General features: G+C 37.0%; 1 protein-coding gene across 14 annotated transcripts in view; it reads left to right on the top strand.

Annotated features, from left to right (window-relative positions):
* Positions 1-22,379, top strand: part of CDC42BPA (CDC42 binding protein kinase alpha) — a 188,683-nt gene that overhangs the window by 115,955 nt on the left and 50,349 nt on the right. For 12 of the 14 annotated variants that reach the window (XM_075413114.1, XM_075413112.1, XM_075413117.1 and 9 more), the window contains exons 13-18: positions 2,719-2,852; positions 4,483-4,725; positions 4,980-5,090; positions 10,140-10,387; positions 15,155-15,260; positions 17,004-17,128. In XM_075413114.1, coding sequence (XP_075269229.1) covers positions 2,719-2,852; positions 4,483-4,725; positions 4,980-5,090; positions 10,140-10,387; positions 15,155-15,260; positions 17,004-17,128 — 967 coding nt within the window. The remainder of the gene's footprint in view (positions 1-2,718; positions 2,853-4,482; positions 4,726-4,979; positions 5,091-10,139; positions 10,388-15,154; positions 15,261-17,003; positions 17,129-22,379) is intronic. The other 2 variants (XM_075413120.1, XM_075413110.1) reach the window with 1 other exon arrangement.

The following is a 22,379-nucleotide window of genomic DNA, read 5'->3' as shown; positions in this document are numbered from 1 at the left end:
GTACCAGAAGCATTATTTGTGGATGTGAACATGGCTTAGTTACCTCAGGGAGAATCACTCTGGTTTGAGTGGTGCCACGTTGGCACTGTGTCAGGGCAAAGGTTTTTGTGAAGTTTCTCTGCAGTTGAATGTCCATCCACTTGCTGCTGTAATGAGGAAAAACACAATGTGATGAGAAACGTCTGTCGTGCGGCAATGCTCGGCTCTGGTTTTGGCTCTCTAGGACCACTGAAAAGCAACATCTACAAGAACAGCTTCTGAATGGGACCAGGCTTTCATAGAAAAACATCAGGACCAGCATAAGTTATGTTTTATTCTGGACTGTTGAGCTGCAACTTAGATTTTAGTTTCATTGCTGAAGGTATTGCTCTCTTCCTTTGGTAATGAAAAAAAAAAATTTTAGAAGGTGTGGGAACATTCCCCAACACAAGTGATACCCCTTTTCACATTTGAAAGAAGTCAATGTCTGGTGAAGGCAGTTAGCATCGAGGAGGTTTTCCCTTAAGTATCCATTAAGAATTTTCTGCTTCATGCCACACACACATTTGCATATTTATTTCTAGATACAATATGTGCTTTTTTTTTTTAGGTTGGAAGCAAATAGTGTGATGAAATGAGAAAGATGTAGAGTTGTCTAATCCATCCGCAGTCATCACAGAACTTTCCCAGTATATACTTGAATGCCTTGTCTGATCCAGTTAATACAGCCGTTACTTAGAAGACACTCATTGTGCCTTGAGTTGTAACTAATACAAGCTAGTTTGATAAAATTGGGAAAAGATAATGTTGTATTTTGCTTGACTGTATGGATTTTTTTGTGAGATAAATTTTCAAAACTAAATTGATGACAGAACAGGGGCACAAACCAAATGATGATCGTGTCTGAGTGCTTTGAAATTTAGGGAAGCTAGTTCCAAGTTTTCTGGGTGGCCTTTAAAATAGCGAAAATTCCCAAATCTAGATCTGATGAACTTTTAAGAAGGTTCAGTTCAGGGGGAGAGCTGAACTTTGTGCTTTGGACTCATCTCTTGGACAATTAAATATAACGTAATAACATCCTACAGTGAGTGTTTGCATATATTAGCTAAAGTGTTAGCAACAACTAGGGTGATTAGATGGAAAACTGACATTGACTGCACACATTTCACAACTAGCTTTTGGTTATGTTCTTTATCCTGTTTTACTGCTTCTTCTGGAGCTGTAAGAGTAAACACCTGCTTCAAAAGGTAGTAAAAAATGAACGTGAAATCATGTCAAATTCAGGAGTGTCACTGGGGGGACCGTAGAAAAAATACATTTTTCTTGTCTATCTAGTTTTCCAGGAAATGACAAGCTAGCATATGCTTTCAATTTTTGAGGTCAAAGTTATAATTTTCGTTCGCTGAGTTACATAGGAGAAAACTTTGAGGAATCTTTAATATTGCCAAATATGTAAAGGGCAGCGATGGAAGAAGAAAACAGAGCTGTGGAACAAAGTAGTTCTTGCACAGAAGAGAGATTTATCTTGGCTCAGCAGAGCCATATATAAACTTTCTTTTTGCTGGTGACTTCAGAGTAGACTACATAAGAGAGGCAGTTAATAATTTCTGGCTTTGAGCTACATCTCTTACTTAAATGCATGCTTTTAAATTTTTAAACAAGAGTCAAGGATTTAAAACAATAGTGAATGTTTGTCTGGGTATAAGCTAATGGTATTCATTTGCTTATAAAATTCTTGTGTTTTAGAAATTGCAGCTCTTAGAAATGTATGTGTTTTTATGTTTGATTTTGCCAAAAGCCAGTCGCTTCGGGTTGCATTTGTGAAAATGTAGTAAAAGGCGTTTATTAAGAGTATAGATGCGTTCCTGTTCTGTGGGTAAATATGTGCGGTCTGAAGACCTGCTACAACTGAAATCAAAGGCAGAATATCCAGTGATTTCATAGAACGTGGAACTAACCTACTTTCATCTATATCTTGATTTAAATCCGTGTTTTTAAGTGAAGGACTGAGGGGAATAAAACACACACTAGCTAGAAATTTTCAGTTGTCATATTTTATGAATTTCAGCTTTTCATGTTGTGGCATTTGAGCGTATTTATATGACATTATTTAGCTGTGAGTAGAAATGTACTTTCGTTGTGTAACTGACAGTTGGTAAGAAATGGGCTGTAATAGTTTTCCTGTATTTAAAGTAGTAATAAAGTAGAACACATAAACGCAAGTGGTTTTCACACTAGAAAGAAGTGAAATAATCTGAAGCTAATTTTGAGTGTATCAACAAGGGAATGCTTGCCAGCCCAAGTGATGCATTACTTCTACTGTTTCTTTCTGGGGGAATTTGGAGGGAGGAGGGAGACTGATTAAAATTATAGTGTAATAAAAGATGCATTATATATTACGTCACAGTGCCTAGAAGTCAAATGTATAGGTCATATTAAAGCATACATTATATAAATCTATGTATACTGCATGTTTATTACAATGTGAAAAGACAAGTTGTTATTGTCTTCTGTGTTGTTTTGCAGCAGGCTGTGACCTTTTATTCTGTTGTGTTAAAAGCAGATAAAGGCAGTTGAAACAACGTGCTCCCTATTCAAAACAAGACAAGAATTGCATTATTCTGTGATTAAATGGAAACCGGAACAAATGCTGAAGGGGCTTCAAGCAGCTAGCCTGTGCAGTTCTAGAATAATGTTTTTTTTCCTTAACGTATTTAGAAGTTTTACTGTTTTATCTAGATTCTGGTCAGCTAGAACAGCAACTTGAGGAGGCCAGCACTGCAAGGCGAGAGTTGGATGATGCTTCCAGACAACTAAAGGCTTTTGAGAAACAGGTCAGGACACTGAAGCAAGAGAGGGAAGATCTTAATAAGGTAAAAGCATTTCATCAGCAACTCTTCTAAACCCTAAAGACTATCTTATTTTTGTTCATTTTGCTTGAAATAACTTTCAAGTGTAAAATTAATGAGCAGACAACAAATGTGTAGCATGACCTAGTTTGCTTCCTGCCCCTTTTTTGTAGACAAGAACATTATTTAACTCATTGTGTGTATGACTGCTGGGTGGTCCTAGGTGACTGCTTCTAGATAGTGAACAACTCCATGATCCAAATTGCATGGCAGCTGCAAAGAAGATTTTATAACTTCAGATTAAGGTGATAATGATAGTGGTTAGAAGACAAAGTGGAGAAGAACTATTCCAGACAACTAACTTAATCTGAACTATGGGTGAGACTGTAGCAGGGAAAAAGTATTAAGGGTGTGTCGCAGAAGAGAGATGTGAAAAATTACCCAAATAAGAAGATTGAACAGTAATTTGAAATAACTGCAGTAAATAATACTGGGTTTTATTTCTTCTTCTCTGTCTCCCCAATTCCTTGTTTTCTCACTTAAAACATACTGTCTTTCATAGCTCTTTTTTCTATTCGTGGTTAAATCAACTTGAAAATGTAATCAAGTGTGAAATACATTAGCCTGTTTCTCATCATGATTATATTGGCCCAGTATTTTGAAGTTCATGCTGAATGTTGATGTGCCAGCTGTATTTAACACTGTTTCTTTTAACCCTTAAAACTCTTGAAACCTTGAGAGCTGACAGTTTGTCCAAGAAGGACCATCTCTCTTCTAAAATAACTTGTTAAAAAGAGGTCCTAACCACTACAACCTTAGGAAATGCTTTTAAACTTGTATAGATGCCAACAGTACCAAATATTAACTCTTCCTGCTGCTCTTTTTTTCATCCTCAGACTTGCTTTTCCTTGCTTCTTTGTTCTGTTCCAGTTTGGCTGAACATCGTTAAACCATTTAAGCTGTTGTGGTCCGTCATTCGTAGTGTAGTAGCACAGATCTAGGACACAGCAAGCTTTGTGAAGGTATTGTGCTGTAGAGTTATCACAGCACTAGCAGTGTTATTTCATGTGGGTTATTTTAAAAGAATAATTACCATATATTGCTGTTAATCACTACAATGTTTTGTTGCCTGAAACTTTCTGTAATATTTGATATTATGATACAGTGTGTGGAAATCATACTTGCCATTGCAGGTCAGTTTTCAAAAGCTTCTAAAGCAGAAATTTTCATAGAGCAGAATTTTCCATTCAATTAATGCAAAAAGTGTTTTTTAATCATTTAGCTGTTGAGAGGAGTACTATTTATTCATTTCAGTAGTTCTTGAAAAACTATGCTAGTGACGTTTTTAATTAAGAAAGCAAGGTATTTTTGTATTTTAATGCAAGTGCTTGAAAGTCTTTGTGTTGAACCTATGACAATGGAGTAAATTCCAACTTGATTTATGTTTATGCAGCTTTACTAACTTTAGTAGTGTAAAACCTGACCTCTTTCCATATTTATGGAGGCATACAATCTCTGTCATAGATGCATTCATGAAAAGAAATGAACATGTAGTTTTTATTCACTCTGGAGAAGGTGTTAGATGTGCATCCAAAGACAGAACTGGCCTTGCAGCTTTCTAGGTTTATTACTTAATTCTTTTTTTAAACTGTAGGAACTGGCAGAGTCTAGTGACAGATTAAAATCCCAAGCCAAAGAGCTGAAAGATGCACACAGCCAGCGGAAATTGGCAATGCAGGAGTTCTCAGAGATGAACGAGCGGCTGACAGACTTGCACTCTCAAAAACAAAAGCTTGCCCGCCAGCTCCGAGATAAGGAGGAAGAAATGGAAGTGGTGATGCAAAAAGTAGAAAGTTTAAGGCAAGAGTTACGCAGAACAGAGAGACTTAAAAAAGAAGTAAGTGGTGAGAAGACTGTTTAGAATCTGTGAAATAGTAGTTATATGTAAGGTTTTCTGACAAAGTAATTTTTTTGTTATCTGTAAATATTTAATTCTTAGATTATTGTTTCAAACAGTGCCAATTTTGCTTTCTAAGAATTTGAAGTGTCCGGTTTAGTGCTGAAGATTTATCTGTTATATTGAAAGCCATGAGTAGATTCAGAAAAAAAATATAAGAATTCTACCAATTAAAAACGTATGTACTTTTGTAGCTGGAAGTCCAAGCTGAAGCCGCAGCTGCTGAGGCATCCAAAGACAGGAAATTGCGAGAGAGGAGTGAACAGTACTCCAAACAGTTGGAAAACGAAGTGGAAGGGCTAAAGGTTAGTCTGTTTTGATATTAACACCTGCAAGCTTAGTAGTCAACTAGGATTGGGATCTGTCTGATTGCTTTCAGATGTAGGACAAAAGGGTATTGTCAGTTTGTCACTTCGGTTGATGCTGAATATGAATGCAAGCACGCATTGCGTTATTATCCAGAAAATTGAACATTTGCCTAATGCGCTTTTCAGGCCAGTGTGTTCATTGCTCACTGAAGTATTTCTTAGTACTCGATGATTTCTCACCAAATTGCTTCTGTTACTACTTTGTTCAACTTTACCTGTTAAAAGCATTTTTTTTTAAGTGTAGGATGGTTGAGTATTTGAAGATAAACCTGCAGCCTATGCAGGTTTCTGTATAGGTTTATTGTGTACTGTGTTGTTCCTCAGAGTGTAAGTCAAAAGAAGGATGGTTTTGTCCGTGATAGATGTCAACTGGTGTAACTGTAAAGGAAAAGTTTTAGTGTATCTGCTTCTCAGACAGAAGATGAGACATTTTTGCACAAGGGCAGCACTGAGTATGAAGAGTTTTGTATATATCAATGAGATTGCTCACACGTGTATGTGTTTTGGGGAGCAGAAATTTAAATAAGCCAAGAATGTTAACTGTTACTTTGTTCTATGGTTTAGCATTTTATACAGTGCTCTAAAGAAATTAGGCTTTCTCAAAAATTGAATGAGAGAGTTTTTTTCATTTCCACATGAGGATTACTGTTCATTCACAGCAAATCCTGTTCCCAATGTTACGTTCAGTAGGATAATTCTAAACTTCTTGTGCAAAATGTCAGATTAGACCTATTCTGGTCTTAATTTACAGGGGATTTTTTAATTAGAATTCTGTTGGACAATTGTCAACATGAAGTCACTGCACAGAAAATTTGGGGTTTTTTTGCAAACATTCTTTTATTTTGCCTTTCTTTGTTAAATGGAAATAAGGAAATCCATTCAGTATGAAAATTGGATTTATAAATCTGCTGCTGCTGAGAATTCAGATTGTTACCAGAAAATCAAAATGTGTTTCTTGTGCTTTCATGAATCTTCACCATCAGCAAAGCGTTTCTATGACAGTTGAAGAGATGAGAGGAATTTATTGGAGGTTCATTGAGAATAAATTATATGCTGATTTATAACAACAGGACAAGTTTGTCAGAAGTGGAAAGGGGACTTGTAGCTTATTTAGTAATATTTTGCAATACATTAAGCACACTTTGGATCATGTGCAGTTGTTGTGATACTGTGTTATCCATTCAGTAAAAGCTCTGCATGGCTCCTTAGTTAAGCTCAGGAGGCTATCACAGAGAAAAGGTCAATATTTAAAGAAAAAAGGAATATTTCTCCAAATGAAGAGAACAGAGAAGCCCGTGAATGATGGCATGTTAAGAGTAAACGGGATGTTGAGGGCTAAATAAAGAGAATTTGGAGAGCACTTTTCAAAGGATGCTCAGGGTGATTGTGGGAATTTCTCTAAATCAAAAGCAGAAAACCACCTTAGGAAGCTCATGGGGCTGTTTGCTGGCAGGGATGAAAATGGTAATCTCTGAGTTGATAGGGCTGTGGCAGAAACGCTCAATGAGTTTTTGATGTGTCAGCTGAAGCAGGGAGATGGCCACACAGAGTGCAATTTTTGCAGCAGGTTGGTCAGGTGAGCTGGATCAGTCTTGAGGATGATGTCCAGGAAGCATCAGAGCTGGCAGGTGATTCAGAAGTAAAGTCACCCAGAGCGGTGGCCTCGCCAAGGAGGTTCTGAAGGAATTTGGGTGAGAAGTAAGAGAACTGCTGGCCAAGATGTGGCACCCTCTTATTACAGACGGCCTGCTGTGCCACTGTAACTCTCATGCAGAAGATCCTGGGAACTGCAGAGAAGTGGGTGTGGCTTCCTTAGGAAGGGAGTAGACGCTGTAGTAAAGAATAAGGTCAGTGAGCTCATGGATGAAGCAGAGTGTATTGGGAGAGAGGCAGTGTTCTGTCTCTCCAGCCAAGTCCTGCAACCAACTCTCACCTGCTGGGGTTCTATGAAGTTGTCGGTAAGTGTGTGGATAAAGGAGATCCAGTGAATGTTTTGTGTTTGCAGTGTGCCCTGGCAGCCAAGAGGGCAAACCGCATCCTGGGGTGCATTAAACAGCATCTAACTAGCTATGTGCCAGGAGATGTGTTATGTCTCAGTTGCACCATTTGTCCGCTTGAAACAGACACGTATGAAAACATCTGTTTGGATATCAGTCTTAAATTTGGGCAGGAAGAAGCTTGGGGAAATCATGTTAAAGGTTTATAAAATCAGGAAGGTAGTGGATAAGGTGAATGGAAATGGCTGTTTACCACACCTACAGTACTGTGACTGAGGGGCACTGATGAAGGAAACAGGACATGCATTTTATACAGTGCTTCTTCGCACAATGGAGAGTAAACTCCTGGAACTTGTTCCCACAGGAGTTTGTGGCTGTGACACTATCAGCAGGTTCATAAAGGTTTTAGACAAATTGATGAACACCAGGTGCCCTGACTATGCAGAGGTAACCTCTAATACCTGTAGTCCAACAGTTGTTGTATTCCAAGGGGAATGGACCTCATAAAAAAGGCAGGGCTGGGTGCTGTCTCCAGATAGCCACTGCTTTAGGGAGGATACCGGTCAGACCCGGTAAGGCATCACTCAGTGTTATTCTTCGCAGTGAAGCTGAATGCAATACTGGAATGGGAAGAGTAGTTGAAAGCGTACTGTGTGAGTAAGCAAAGAAGTTATGACTTGGCCAGAAGGTGCCAAAAGAAACCAGTTATGTTTGTAAGAAGTTTCTCATTCTTACCAAGCTTCCTGTAATGGTGAAAAATAGAGCTGTCTGTAACAACGGAAGAAGATGGCTTTCCTTTTCATCAGAGCAGTATTGTAATACCTACAAATCTCTTTCTGTTCTTCTCCAGTAGATAGACGTATTTATTGCTAGCTTTTAGGACATTTCGTAGGTGTGCTTAGAAGATCTTACACTTGCGATTGACTTCAGTATACTTAGCTATAAAGCCTTAGGTGTATATTCAAACAGCCAAAATTCTGTTTCTGGACTGAATTACACATATAGAAAAGGTGTGTTGGGTGAGTCTGTTTTGGGCCAACTAGGCAATTTTTCATGCTAATTTGTATGGCTGATTTATTTTTTTGTTTATTCTTTTGTAAGTTAATTTCAAGCAACTTTAGTCTAAATTTTCAAGTTAAATATTTAGATAGCATATTGAAAATGAAATTCTGAACTTTCCTTCCTACCTGAGCAACAGCAAATTATTAAATTGAGAGGAATAACATAGTAATCCACATAAGTGATAATTAATAGGATTGTAGTAAGGAAGATTGTGTCTTTCTTAATATCTTGCATTTGGCAAATATTTATACCATAAAACTTTGCTATTAGCATCACAATCCTAAGTAAGTTTCTTCATATTCTTAACCAAGGTAAATTATTATTATCTGCAAAGGGCAAGATACAAACCTTGAAGCAATACAAAATAACACTTGTAACAAAAGGCTAATCTCATTAAAGACAAGCCAGAAGTCTCCCAAGATTTTTAATGGTATGTTCATGTGGGATTACGTTACTTAAATAGTATGTTTTCCCACGCCACCTGCTCTATTATTGAAGTATATAATGGCTATTCTTCTTTATTCTTTAAAGTGCAAAACTTGATATCTGTTAGTGTTGCAATTATGGTATCCATAGTACGTGATATACATGTCAATTCTGTTTTTTTAATCTTTCTTTTTCAAAACCATCTCCTGTTAGGATGGCATCTTCTTACTCTTAGATCAAAACAAATGGTCATTTTGATGAGTTAGAGAAAACAATGCAGTAGCAGCATGTATCTGGCTCACACATTTAGGGGGTTTTGCAGGGTTCTGCTGACACTGACAGCAAGGCCCAGCTTTCTCATAGAGTTAGTCGCGGTAGAAATTCAGCTCATCTGAATGTTCTGCAGTGACATTTAGAAGCCTATTCATATATCAGCAAAAGAAAATTACCAAAAGCCACGTTTAATTAAGATAACTGAGAGGATTTTAATATCTCATGATGAGAACGGAGGTGTAATTAACAAAATATCTTTGATCCTTCTGAAGGTGTGAGACAGTCACCTTATAGAAGTGGGTTTTCCAGTTACCTGCACTTTCTCAAAACACAGTGTTTTTATTAAGTAATTTCCTTTCCTTAGACTACCTTTAATTACATATTTAAAAAAACAGAAAAAATTCCAAACCAAGTTATACTTGTGTTTACATTAAGAAGTGTTTCCATACTTGGATTTCAGTGCATGTCATGCCACTATCTCATTTTGAACCTGATCTTCCTCCTCCTCTATGTTATGGCAGGACATTGAGTTTAGTGAGTGCAGCATTTGGTGCAAGTGTGTATGTATCCTGAAGCAGTGTGTAAAGACTATTGAAATGCCAGAAGACCTCACTAAGAGAGCTATGCAGCTGCGAAAAGTGAAGTAATTACTCTTATTGTTTAAAGCTTGTTTTTCCTATTAATCCACTACGACGTAAATGGTCAGTTTGAGTAAAATAGGTCAGGTTTCTCTCCTGATTGATGCAATCCATCTAGTGTTTCTGCAGCTAAATTTTAGCCTTCGGTTAAGCCTCTGCTTGTCTTAGTATAGCTTTTTCATGAATTATTTGTGCTTTAAAATGTATTGGCTGTATATCATACTCCTTCTCCATTCCTGAAAGTCACTTGAACTTGTTGCTGTCAACCGTATGAGTGGGAGCGTAGAAATCTTGTAATGCTGTGGTCGCTTTCTGACTGCGTGTAAGGGGAATCAGAACATGGCCAGAAATGTTTGAAGTGATGATCAAATTTTCAATGGCTTCAAAACTATTACTGCGTTTAAATCACAAAATGATAGAGAGTACAGTTCAATTTATGCTTTTGACAGATTTTCAAAAGAGTTGAGATAGATGTGTTTAACTCAAGTCTGTAATGGGATGTTTTCTAAACATAGATTTATGAATACTGAGTTGTTATTAAGCATAATTTTCAGCATTCTTCAGTGCTAACTTGAGGCTGTTTATTTTAGCAAAAACAGGTTGGTCGCTCACCTGGCATAAGCAGTATAGAACACCAGCAAGAGATCACTAAGTTAAAGGCAGACCTGGAAAAGAAAAGTGTTTTCTATGAAGAAGAACTATCTAAACGTGAAATAATGCATGCTAATGAAATTAAAAGTCTGAAGAAAGAACTACGGGATGCAGAAAGCCAGCAGCTTGCCCTCAAGAAGGAGATCATGGTTTTGAAAGACAAGTTAGAGAAAACCAGAAGGGAAAAGTGAGTATTGTATGGAATTTACCCTTAAGCTCAAAATACCTTTTGAAGTGTCCTGGTATGTTTCCAAACATATCCCTTCCTTAACTGTAGTGCAGACAGGTGCATCTTGGCTGAGCGAATGCCAGGGTTGAAAATAGTCACCTTTGAAAATATAACAGAATAAAAAAATCCACAAGCCTGTACTGAAACAGTTAATTTTGCACTGGCTGACCATTCCAAGGTATGTAACTTGAGTTGCAGACTTGCAGCTCAGGGTAAGTCAGCCCCTGAAGCTTGTGTTGCAGTTCAAAATAGTTTTTTTTGACTTTTTTTTTCTGTTTGGTATTTTCATCTTTTGATGCAAAACTAATGTGCTAGAGATCAACTATTGCTTACATTTCTGCAAGCACAGGAACAGCGACTAAATGCGGACTAAGGCTAATCCATGCTGGGTTCCATCCAGTGTTAACATCAGTCATCAGACTACTGTAGGCATAAGCTGCTTTGTCTCTTCTGACATGGTAATTTGTCAGAGACCTGCTTTTTTCTCTCCCACGTGGTGGAGCTTATAACTGGCCTTGAGAATGTTCCATGAGGCATTCATCAATAAATCTTTTTTCTGTTGGGTAGTATAGTATTGGAAATAGTAATAAATTGAATGTGTTTGTTTTCATTCATAAAAAATTTAGAATGCTTTATAGACACTAACATAGATGCTTTTTTATGCTACGGTAGTAAGATGGCGTATTGGAAAAACCATGGATAAGTTCCTGCTGAAATCTTAGCCAAGCTCTAGCAAACCCTTAAATATAAGTAGTAAATAAAGAATTTTTCAAAAAAGCTTATGCAAGTAGAGGTGGAAACACTGCTTCTCTGGTAAATTGTTTGCAGCAGGGGAAGTACATCATACAGCCTAGAATGAAGTGGATGAACTGTTTCTTCCTAGAATATAGCTGTTCATAGGCTGGATGTATTAACACAGTAGTTTGTTGCTTTGTTCGAGGTTGAGGGGTAAAATTTGGATCAGCAGTGTGTTTTCATTGTACCACAACTTAGTGGTCTTGCTGACCTAAGAGTTATAAATGCACGAAAGGCTATGCTGTCTTGCAATATGTAAAGGTGGTAGTGTGGTACTCCTTTAGTGCCATGTCAGTCCAGTAGTGTCTCAAAAGGAGGAATACTCAATAAAGAATCATTAGTACCTCTTTCTGCAGGCTAAACTGTTTCTAAAGGTCATGCCTCCAAACACTGAGCAGACCAAAAATTCCTTGGGGTTTTGTGAGAACCATTCTAATGTTGTACAGCTGCAAAAGCTCTAACTAGATGTCCATCTAGTGAAATAACAAATGGCCGAACAGTGCTGATCTGCTTCATGCTAGCTTGTTCATAAACCTTGTTTCAAGTTAGTTTCTCTATAAATAAAAAAGGAACTGGATGCAAATCTGACTGCTGTCTTAACCATGTGTTTCTGTATGTATTTCAAGTATTGGTGTAAGAGAACATTTTAAAGCATGAACAGAAGTGTGTCACATAACCAGAACCCAACATATGGCTCTTAATGGGAAGGGCTTCAGCGTCATACAAAGTCAGGTGTCCAAGCACGTGATGAGTGAAGACCTGATCTTAACTGGTCTGAGATCTGCAGAATCTCATGCATGTATTAGGACTGCACAGAAAGCACAAGTCCACTGTTCAGGGTGTGCTGCAGATTGACTTCTGTAGTAGTTCAGGGATTTAGAAGGGAAGCTCCAATACTAGGAATGCATGAATTGCTGTTGCTGCTCGATTCTTAGTATTTGGTAGTTTTTCATAAGAGGACATGGATATTTTTTATTTCTGCTTACACATACTGTTTTTAGCTTTTGTAATGAAGCCTGCAAAGCTTTTTGTGAGTCTGCCAGTACAGAGGTGTTCAATGCAAGTGTTGAAAAGGAAGCACCTGGAGGCTTTATGCTGAAATAAGTGGAATTATTTCAACAATAGGCTTGGGGGGGATGTGGGGTTGAGGTGTGCATATACAGTTTGGGAAAAAATTTTAGTAATCTAAAAATAATCTTTAGTGCATATTAAGAAAAAGAAAAAGGCTTTCATAAGAGGACATGATTGCATTGCTTCGTAAGGGCTGTAGTGTAGAGTGAATAAGAGCTTGGTCGGTATCTGTGTGTACTTTATGTAACTTACATGCATCTGTATCAGTTTTTAAAATAGGTATTTTTCTTTGTTTCCTTCAAATTTAAGCTTTCTTACTTTTGCTATTTCAACAGCATAAGTCTTCAAGGGATAGAAACTACCTTTCTGTACAAAACGGTTGCCCTTTGCTAAAGTCTGATAAACTGCATGCTATTAAAACTGGGAACATGGGAGCAAGATATCAGACCAGTGATCTGTGTAGCACGATATTCCATTGCCTAGAATTGTCATTATGAAATATTTCAGAAGAAGGTGCAAGAAAACTGTGTGAAATAGATCATGTTTGTAGAAGTTTCAGCCTGTCTAATGATAGATTTATAAAGCAGAGAGCTTTAAACAACAGCGTTTGCTGTTTTTAAGTTGTGTGATATAAAGAAGCCTGGGGCTAGTGTTCAGGTCTTCTTTTCTTGGTTTGAAGGCAGCAAGATAAAATATTTCTCCACTTCATACAGCTGTAAGAAAGAGCTGGAATAACAAAGCAATAGCATAAAGCTGTATTTCATGTTGCTTGTATGTGGTCGGATACATAGCTAAATTTTAGGTGAGAGAAAAAGCTTAATGGGAGAGGAGGATGCCAGGCTTCAAAGCGAATGTGTTATTTTGATCTTCCTGGCTGTCCAAGGTACGCCTATGCCCACATTCTCCTCTGTTTAAAATTTATCTTCTTTGTTTTCTGTATTGTACTATAGCAATCCGACTTACTGGGTTAGTGACAATCACCAGCTGAATTAAGAACATAAAATACAGAAAACTACCAATATGTTGGGATCGTTTACCAGTCCAAAACTTCCTTAATCCACCATCACTTATGGCTACTTTGAGCCTTAAAGCCTTAAAAGAACAAATTTTAGACAAATACAGAATAAAAAACCCTAAACAAAACCATAAAGCCATAAAAGCTAAATAAAAGAAGTAAATTAATTAAAAATAAGTTTGGTGTGCTGTCTGAAAAATTAGCTTTGAATCTATGCCTTGCAAACAGAAGCAGGACCTGTTATTAATTCCCCTGACAGCCAATGCTTTAATCTCTTCCTGCCTTTTCCCTAGACTGCTCATCATATGCATGGAATCTGTTGATACAGAAAAGGAGCAGTGGGGAATTTAAAACTTGGCATTTAAACAGTAATGATAGCATGTTACTTTGCTAGGATGTAGTGTTACGTTTCAAAGGACGCCTGGCAACATAGAATTTCACCAGGAGTCTTAACATGCTGTACTAGATTTCAAAGAGTAGTTGAAGTACTAAATGAATTTCAAATTAGGAATAGGAAATTCAAACCAGCATTACTCTTAACTGGGTTCACTGTAACCGCTGACACTTTTCATCTTTTAAGGGTGTTCTCTCAATGTGGCAGAGTTGTGGTAGCTCTGCATCTCAGAAAAAGATGTGAGGATGTAATTTCTCTGTTGTACAATGTAAAATTCTGATCAATATCTGGAAGAAAAGCTGCAATGCTCAAGAGAAGGTTTCCCCTGGATTTTATATGTAGAGTTAACCTTCTATACTGAGCACTTCTTTCACACCTTTTAAGGCCGGACAGTGATATTTGCTGAATGGATGTTTACTGTCTCTGTGGCATTTATAGTGTAGTTCCATCAACATACTGATGAAGTTTGTGCCGGTTACCTGAATAACTGGTGAAACAGTGAATACAAGATGCGAATGTAGTGAGTCTCAAAAGAGTGGATGTGAGGTGGGAGTTATATGTCTAAAACATTGCCGTACACCACTTCAAGGAAATTACAATGTTTGTTGGCAAACAGAGGGACCTGCAGCTTCGTTTATTTTCAAGTTCTCATATTCATTGTGCAAAATCAAAGTTGATGTCAAGCAGAATCAACCAGGGGTTCTCCTCTACTGAATGACATCCACAGGAGAAGGAAAGGGTTGTGGGGAAACAGCTATTTTGAAGCTCTTTCTCAGAAAGAGTGGTCCAAACCTACTGTAGAATCTGGTGATATTAGGAGTGTACAGGTTATCCATCCACTTTTTGCTGATACTAAGTATACGGTACGTAAATTAACAGTTTGAGTGTGTCCTCTGGCTGTTCTAAATTGTCCAAAGACTAGCCCATGTAAGCTTTTCTCATCAGAGACCCAGCCCCAAGTGCTCTTAACTTAGCTTCTTTATGTTTGGGTTTCATATGAGGTCATTTTTGCCTGTCATTCTGTGTGAAACTTGGAACCATAGAAATGTCTAAGTTAAAATAATGTTTCTGTGAGCTAAGAATTTACCCTGAGTGTCTTCGAATATTGACACACACTTCAGTCTGCAGAATTACAGCTGCTCAGTGTTTGAAGGATTCATCTAAAGAATAGCATATATATTAGCGGATTGATAAATGTTAGCTCAGTGGAGCTCCACTAATTCCATACTGCAGGAAAGATCATTGTCTAATGATAAAATCCAACAGACTGTCTTACAGCTGTAAGATGGTAGTAGAATACATTATTTGCTTAGTTTTAGTAGGTTGTGGTATTACCAATGTAATATATTCCTTTCAGCTAGTGTGTGCATTGATCTTTATGTATTTAAGTGAATAGTGTGGCGAGTTCCAGAATAAGAAACTTCTAATTCTTCTTAATTTTATTTCTTAGCCAAAGTGAAAGAGAAGAATTTGAAACAGAGTTCAAACAGAAGTATGAACGAGAAAAGATTCTGCTAACGGAGGAAAACAAAAAACTTTCAAATGAACTTGATAAAGTAAGTGCTGATTAGTTGAGTCCTGAGTTTACAGCTGTTGTATGCTATGTACAAATCGGACAGTATAGAGCTCTATTGGTTATTATTAACTCTTAATTGATGGCACAAATTAATGTTACACAAAAAGTGGTGATTAGTATTTTGTTTGAATAGATAGTATCTACATGTATCTGAACTTGAGAATGTGTGTGTATATATATGCATGTATGTGTATTTATGTATAGGAATTGAGTTAGATGGTCTACAGTTTGGTAAGATTAATTTTAGACAGTATCCTATTCCAAAAAAAAAGATTATTTCATTGTATGACCCAAATATAAAAATACATAGTTAATGATGTGATTACTTAGAGTAGATTTGCGTGTCAATTACTGTGAAATAGCAGAGCCCCTCCCACCCATTGAGATTAAGTGTTACTTTGACATATTAAAAAAATACAAATGATAAGGCATATTAATTGAAGTGTGTTGAGCAAGGAATAATTGTTTCATGCATTTAGATTATCTCTTTATTGTTCATTTTGACAGGTTATTCAAGTTCATTGTGGATTAGCCAAGTCTTGCTAAACTTGTCTATTCTTTTTGTAATGCATTAAATTTTCTAAAAATACGATGAAAGTACAGTGTTCTTCAAAGTAAGCATGTTTGCAAGTCAATGTTCAAATTAAAGTACATTTTCATACCGGTAGAAGACGCATACTATATATGCCTATATACAGGCTTAGTCCACGAACAGCAAGAGACTAGTCACTTTGATAGTTTTACTGCTTGGTCACTCCCCCCCCCCCCCCCCCCCCCCCCCGCCTTTAATTTGGTTAGCTTTGTATTTTTCGTCTAAAACAACGTTTAATAAATAGGCATATTTAAATCAGAAGCCTATTTAAATGATAAATATGGAGTGCTGATATTAGGAGTAATAAGCAGAACAGATATAAAACTCATTTTTTCATAATTTTGATTTGTTAGTATATTTCAGTACTAAAAGAAGCCTTTCACATGAGATTAATTCTCCTGAGCAGGTGTTCCTATAAAATCTATCTGATCTCTGATTCTGGTTTGGCTTTCTGAATAATTATTTAACATAATGAAGGTTTAGTTCCCAATACCAGCTCAGGTTAGCTGTGGCTTTTGTCTCACAGAATGTGCTTGTCTGAATGACAGCTATGTGAATGCGAGTGAGGTTAATTGCTAGGTATAACATATTGTACTTACAGATGTGCATTTTAATTTCAATTTCCCTGTCTGCAAGTAAGTAAAATGAAAAATAGGGGAATGTGAGACACACGGAGAGTCTCAGGGCTGACTTGTGCCTGTATCCATTAAGCCTCCCATTCTCCATGGTTACTAAATAAGGGAGAGGTTCAGCAGTTTTATCTGAGCTGTAACAATTTTTGTGCCCTTGCTTTGCTCTTTTAACGTAGTTTTTTTCTATATAGACCATTCCACACCTATATGGTGGAAAGCAGAAACCTTTTAAGAGTTATAGAGATATTTGGAGACTAATTCTCAGAAAACTAATTAATTTGTTAGAGTAGTCCTTAAAAATGGCCTTTCAGTACAGCTAAGGTTGTACAGGAGAAGAGATTCTGACTTTTATTGTTATGTGGTGTTTATTGTGATGGATAGTACCAGTTTTTAAAGCAGATGCACGATGTGGGAGAGGGGAACACGTGGCTTGGAGTCTGCGCAGAGATGGAGTCACAGGAACTTACAACTTTAACAAGTTGTTTGAATTCTCATTCAGCTCACCACCATGTTTGAGAGGCTGAGTATGAATAACCGGCAGCTGGAAGAAGAGATGAGGGACCTGGCTGATAAAAAGGAGTCTGTGGCCCACTGGGAGGCACAAATTACCGAGATCATCCAATGGTGAATATTCTGCTCTAATGTCATTGCCAAACTCCTCAGTATGTGATAGAGCGGTTACTGAGTTTTTGCCCTGTCACATGGCACTTGCCAGTGCTTAGGTGAAATCTCACACTCATCTCGGATTCTGTTGCATTTTTGCTTGAGATTTTAATAATATTCAAATGTGGAAAATTGTGTTCCTCCATAAGAGTGAAAGTGTCTTAACAAATACAACTTAATTTTTAAGTGCAGAAGAATCATGGCCATTGGGTGTGACTTCTGGCTTTGGAAAAATGCTGGAAGGAGTCATGTGCTGAGCTCACGCCTCCAAGAGGGAGCAAGCCTGGGAAAAGCAGTGGCTGAGAGTATTTGTGTCTCGGCCTTAATTTCCTTCATCTGCTTGGCATGTGGCAGAATGAAACAAATACAGTGCAACTTTCATATGATTTTTTTACAACAGGGCATTTGAGACTACCACAAAGCCAGTCAAATGATGTTTCTAATAATAATTTTGTTAAATAATGACATTATGTTTCTGAAATCTTCCATCCAGTTCTAATAAATTAAGGAAAAAAGAAGTTGAAACTATTGAGAGAAAAAAATTGGTTTATCTAGGTGGCCTTTATTTTACTGCTCCGTGCCTGCTTCTTTTCTCTTCCCTTGAGTTTTATGGTCCGTTGCAGTGTTCAACATCTACAAAAAGTGTTCACATCCAGACTTTTTCTTATACAGATCATCCACTTCTGGGAAGATGTCATCATATACTAATCTTTTTTTGGTTTGCTAACTGATCCCCCCCTTTTTTCCATCTCACGTTAACAAAAAAAAAAATCTAATTTCTTGTGTCAAAGCAAAAAAAGGGTATAATTTGTTTTAATGAAACCTAGTTTGGTATTGTTGTAATGTCAGTGTATTTTTGTTGTCCAAATACAGAGAAGTTTGGCTTTTGACTATAGCCGTGTGAATACGTAACGAGAAAGAAGGACTGTCCTCTGGGTTTCTGAAAGTATTTTAACCAGTGTTTGTTACGTAAAATTGTGTGACACTGATCTGTATTATGAAGTCCATGGTGTCTCAAGGCCTTGTATTTGTAGCAGACGTTAAAAAATTTGAAGAATCTACTTTGTGCATGTTCCTTTTGACTCTTATCTCTCATAACTGTGAGTGTAGTAGACGGCCTACGTCACAGAAAGTTAAAAAAAAAAACAAACATAAATTTGTTGAACAGTTAATTTCTAGCCAATCAGAAATGTTTATTCTAAAAAAAAAAAATCGGTGTAACAAGAGAGGTATGTCTAGTATTTCACATTCCATATTGTTTTAAGGTAAGGCTTTTCTGTCTTAATGTACGAAGGTAACCAAACCCTGTTTTTCAGTTTTACTTGTGAAAGCACTCGTAAAACTTGGCAGTTCTGGAAAAAGACAAGTCAGAATTAGTTGTGAACTGTTCTGCTTAACACTATGTAAAAATGTACCAGCAGCCATTAAGAATATCCCTTCTACAATTTATGAGAGTGTTTAATATTTTAAGATGTACTACTGGTGTGGTTCAGGTATATGATAAAGTATCTCACACATATTGGAGATATCACTGGAGGATAAAAAGGGTTTGGGATTGAGTTTTTTGTTCTCTCTCAAGATCCTTAATGAAAAAAGACCAGGAGCATACAAGACTAACTTTCTGAATGAAAGATACTGTTTTACTAATTGCTTATGGTAATATAATGTCCTTTAAAAAGTATGGAACTAAAAAATAAAGAGTTATGTGAAAAGAAAAAAAATAGAAATGTGGCAAACATCAAGGAGATAAAAAAAAATGTGACTTGGTTCCAGTTTTTAATCACTGTAGACATCTCAGTTTGCCCTCCATATTTCTCTCTGTGTATGTTAAATTTTTTCAGCTATATGAGGACATATCTTGGCTCACATGTTTTTCTTATTATGTTTAGATTTTCCATGCGTCATGCAGATAATCTGGTCGTGTGTGTCTGCTGTCCTTAAGAATTCAGCACTGGATACTGACACTGGCTCCTTCTCTGGAGATTTTTTTGCTGTGGAACGTAGGGTGCTATATGGAGTATTTAAACATCTATAATAATGATCAACAGTTTTAAAGAAAAACAACCTAATTCTGAAGAAAACCTGTCTTATTTAATCCATTCGAAACCTATGTTTTCCTCAGAAGAACATGCAATTTAAATCCAGACCTGTCCACCTCTTCAGAATGACAGAATGCCTTGGAGCTAACAAAGTACAGTAGAGCCTGTAGGCTCCCTCTTCAAAACTAACAGATTTTACACATAGTATTACTTTCAGATATGTTTTTTGGGTGCATACTTTCCACCTCTTAAAAATGGATTTTGCCTACCATCTTCTTTTTGTAGCATGGTTCATGAAACATGGGAGCCAGTAGATGGAATTAATTACTGGTTTTGTAAACAGTTTGCTCAGCTGCTCATGGTAGTTCAAGGGATTTGTTCTAGCCCTGTTTTAAGTAACACAAGCGCAAGGAGTCCCTTACTCCCCGTCAGTGCTTTGACATCTAATAGATAATCTCTCTCAGGAAATCTGCCCCACTATTCGAGTCCACATTTTGGGTGGGCAAGATAGTAATTTTCTTTACGATTCCTTGTGCCCTTCTAAATTATTATTTCTTTCAGATTTTATAACTTGAGAGTAATTTTAATGGCCTATCATGTTCCCTGTAGCCTTTCCCTTCTTTCTTACTGTGCTCTCTTGCGTGTTGTTTAGGGCAAATGTACAAAAGCCTTTTTATTTTTGCTGTTGTTAGTTAAATGTGCCATAAATATAGCCAGAATCTTAATATAAAGAATCAAACTTGAATCAAAATTTTCACTGCAAATTCTAATGTGGTAGCAATAGACCCTCACAGATCATTCAGCCTTAATGGAGATATTATATTGATAAGTTTGTATTTGCCAAATCACTCATCATTCCTTGACAAGAGTAAGAAAATATTAAGGCTTTTATAGTCGGATATAAATTTTCCTATGGGAGATGGGAGAGAGATTAATTGCATAGGAGGTTAATGCAATCACTTTAAAAATGAATCTTTTAAATAGCCATGGTACAGTATTTCTGTTCTGTTGCGGAAAGGAGGTCGATGGAAATCTTGGTAGTGATTCCCAGAGTACTTGGCAAGAATCTTAACTTGTTAGCCTCTCTGGGAGGGATTCATGTAACCTAGTTTTAGAGGTCCTAAGGTAGACAACTAAAATAAATCCCATGACTAGTACTGTAGAAGTCTCTTTTTCTCCCCACTGATTGGAAAGGAAGCATAGACAATTAGTTCAAATGAAGCATTCTGTATTGTTAAGTACGTTTATACGGATGTGCTAAAGCCTACTTGATTTAACTATAAACTGGGTGTTAGACTTAGATTCAGCTGGCCAAAAGCTGTGACTGTTGTTTACTAGAAGATTCAGTTAATATTCTCCTTGTTGACTAGTTATCTTTCCAATCAGCTGTACTGTGGTTGATTTTATCTTAATTATTGATTTCATTAAAAAGCAAACAACCCCCCCCCCCAAAACTAACCCATCCCTCGCAAATACTACTGCGTTAAATGAAACGTAAAAAAGACCCAAAGTTGATTTTGTTTTTCTGAAATCTGTTTGCTCTCAGAACAAAGCACACACAAATTGTAGGAGAGGTTTAGCAAAATTCTGAGCAAATTCAACTGTGAGAAACTCAAAACATGGAAAACTCTGAGATGCATTGTTTGAAGTAAGAATAGTCAGAAGTTAATTTTCTACAAAATAGAAATTGTGGAGGGCAGGGGGAAATTTCAGGATTTGGGACCAGAGTGGAGTGTTGAAAATTTTTAGAGAAGTAGTTTTAAAAAACAAGTTTTGTTGGAGAGAGCAGGGAGAAAAGAAAATCATTAAATCAGAGGCTTAGAGCATAATGATATGAAGACAGAAATTTGAAAGCATTGAGAAACTGCAGGAGAAAAGTCATGGCCCACAGACTTCCTTGAGGTTTTCAAACCAGGTAAGATGCAGCTTGGTGTAAGATCCCAGGACTTCAAGACCACTCCTGTTCAGCAAAAGATCTCCAGTCCTCTGGTCCATTTTGTATTGTAAACTATCCTAGATAGAGAGCCCCAGAGAGTCTGAGGTGCCTAGCAGCCTGACAAATAACGTACTAGATGTTGGTCAGTGGTTATTTGAGGGTTGTCGTGATGTTTACTCCAGCTAAAAAGTGAAATTAAATTTTAGACAAATTTGTACTATATTGCCGTTCTAGGTTCTTGATAGTTAATGAACTAAGCTTGCAAGGACGCTTAATGTTACATATGAAAAGAGAATAGTTCATCTAATCTAAATTTTCAGTAAAGAAAGAAATCACTGGGTTAGGTCTTCTGCTGTGCTTGTTAGGGCTCTCTGCAAGACGGGGGGGCAAGGAGAGAAACATTAACAAGATTAACTTTACCCATCTTGCTTTATCTTCTGAGAAAAAAGGCCAATCAAACAAAAAAACCCCAGCAATACAGTAACAAAACAAAAAACTGCAAGAACTCTTGGTTTCACATTATTTAATCAACGTGTCTCATTATCGAGAGGGTGTTGCCATCTAGTGGACAACAAAACTGTATCTCGGCTTTAAATTGTACTGCTTGTATTTACTGTCTTAGTATAGATTTTTGCAAAAATTGACTTTATATGTGTATTTTCATTTTCTAGATTTCTCCATATTCTGTGGAACATCTCTCTGAGATTAGTGCATGTGCAGCTTTTCAGAATCCAGAGCCTGAAGGTTCTGTGCATCATAAAGCAAATAACTGAAATGTTTTCTCACCTTCTGTGAAGAAGGATCTATATGTCGTGATAAATACTGACAAACAAATTGGACATTTAAAGTTTTTCATCTTTAATTAGAAAAGTTACAAAATAAGGCACCAGTTAAATTTCATTTTTTAATCTGACACTGTCCCTTTTTATTTCTGCAAATATTTTACATGTCATTAAAAATAGAGGAGGTCAAACACCAATTTCTAAATTTATTTTCCCTTCTTCTACATCAGGAAAACTTACTTTCTCATCTTGGGAACCTCACAGTCTTTTTATTCCCACTTACACTCCTTGCTTTTTACTGTGCATTTCATGATGCACCCCCCCAGTTCCACTGAAAGCATCGTATGCTACTTCTCACAGCTTTTGCCCACTCTTCTGCTCTAGGTGGTTTGTATAGGCCGAGATTATCTGTATCTGGTCATCAGAATCTGTATCATCCAGAATGTTATGGGGAA

Source organism: Opisthocomus hoazin, chromosome 2 (genome assembly GCF_030867145.1).
Source record: "Opisthocomus hoazin isolate bOpiHoa1 chromosome 2, bOpiHoa1.hap1, whole genome shotgun sequence".
NCBI classification, from domain to species: Eukaryota; Metazoa; Chordata; class Aves; order Opisthocomiformes; family Opisthocomidae; genus Opisthocomus; species Opisthocomus hoazin.
The sequence above is the reverse complement of the archived record's forward strand: the minus strand, read 5'-3'. Positions and strand labels throughout refer to the sequence as shown.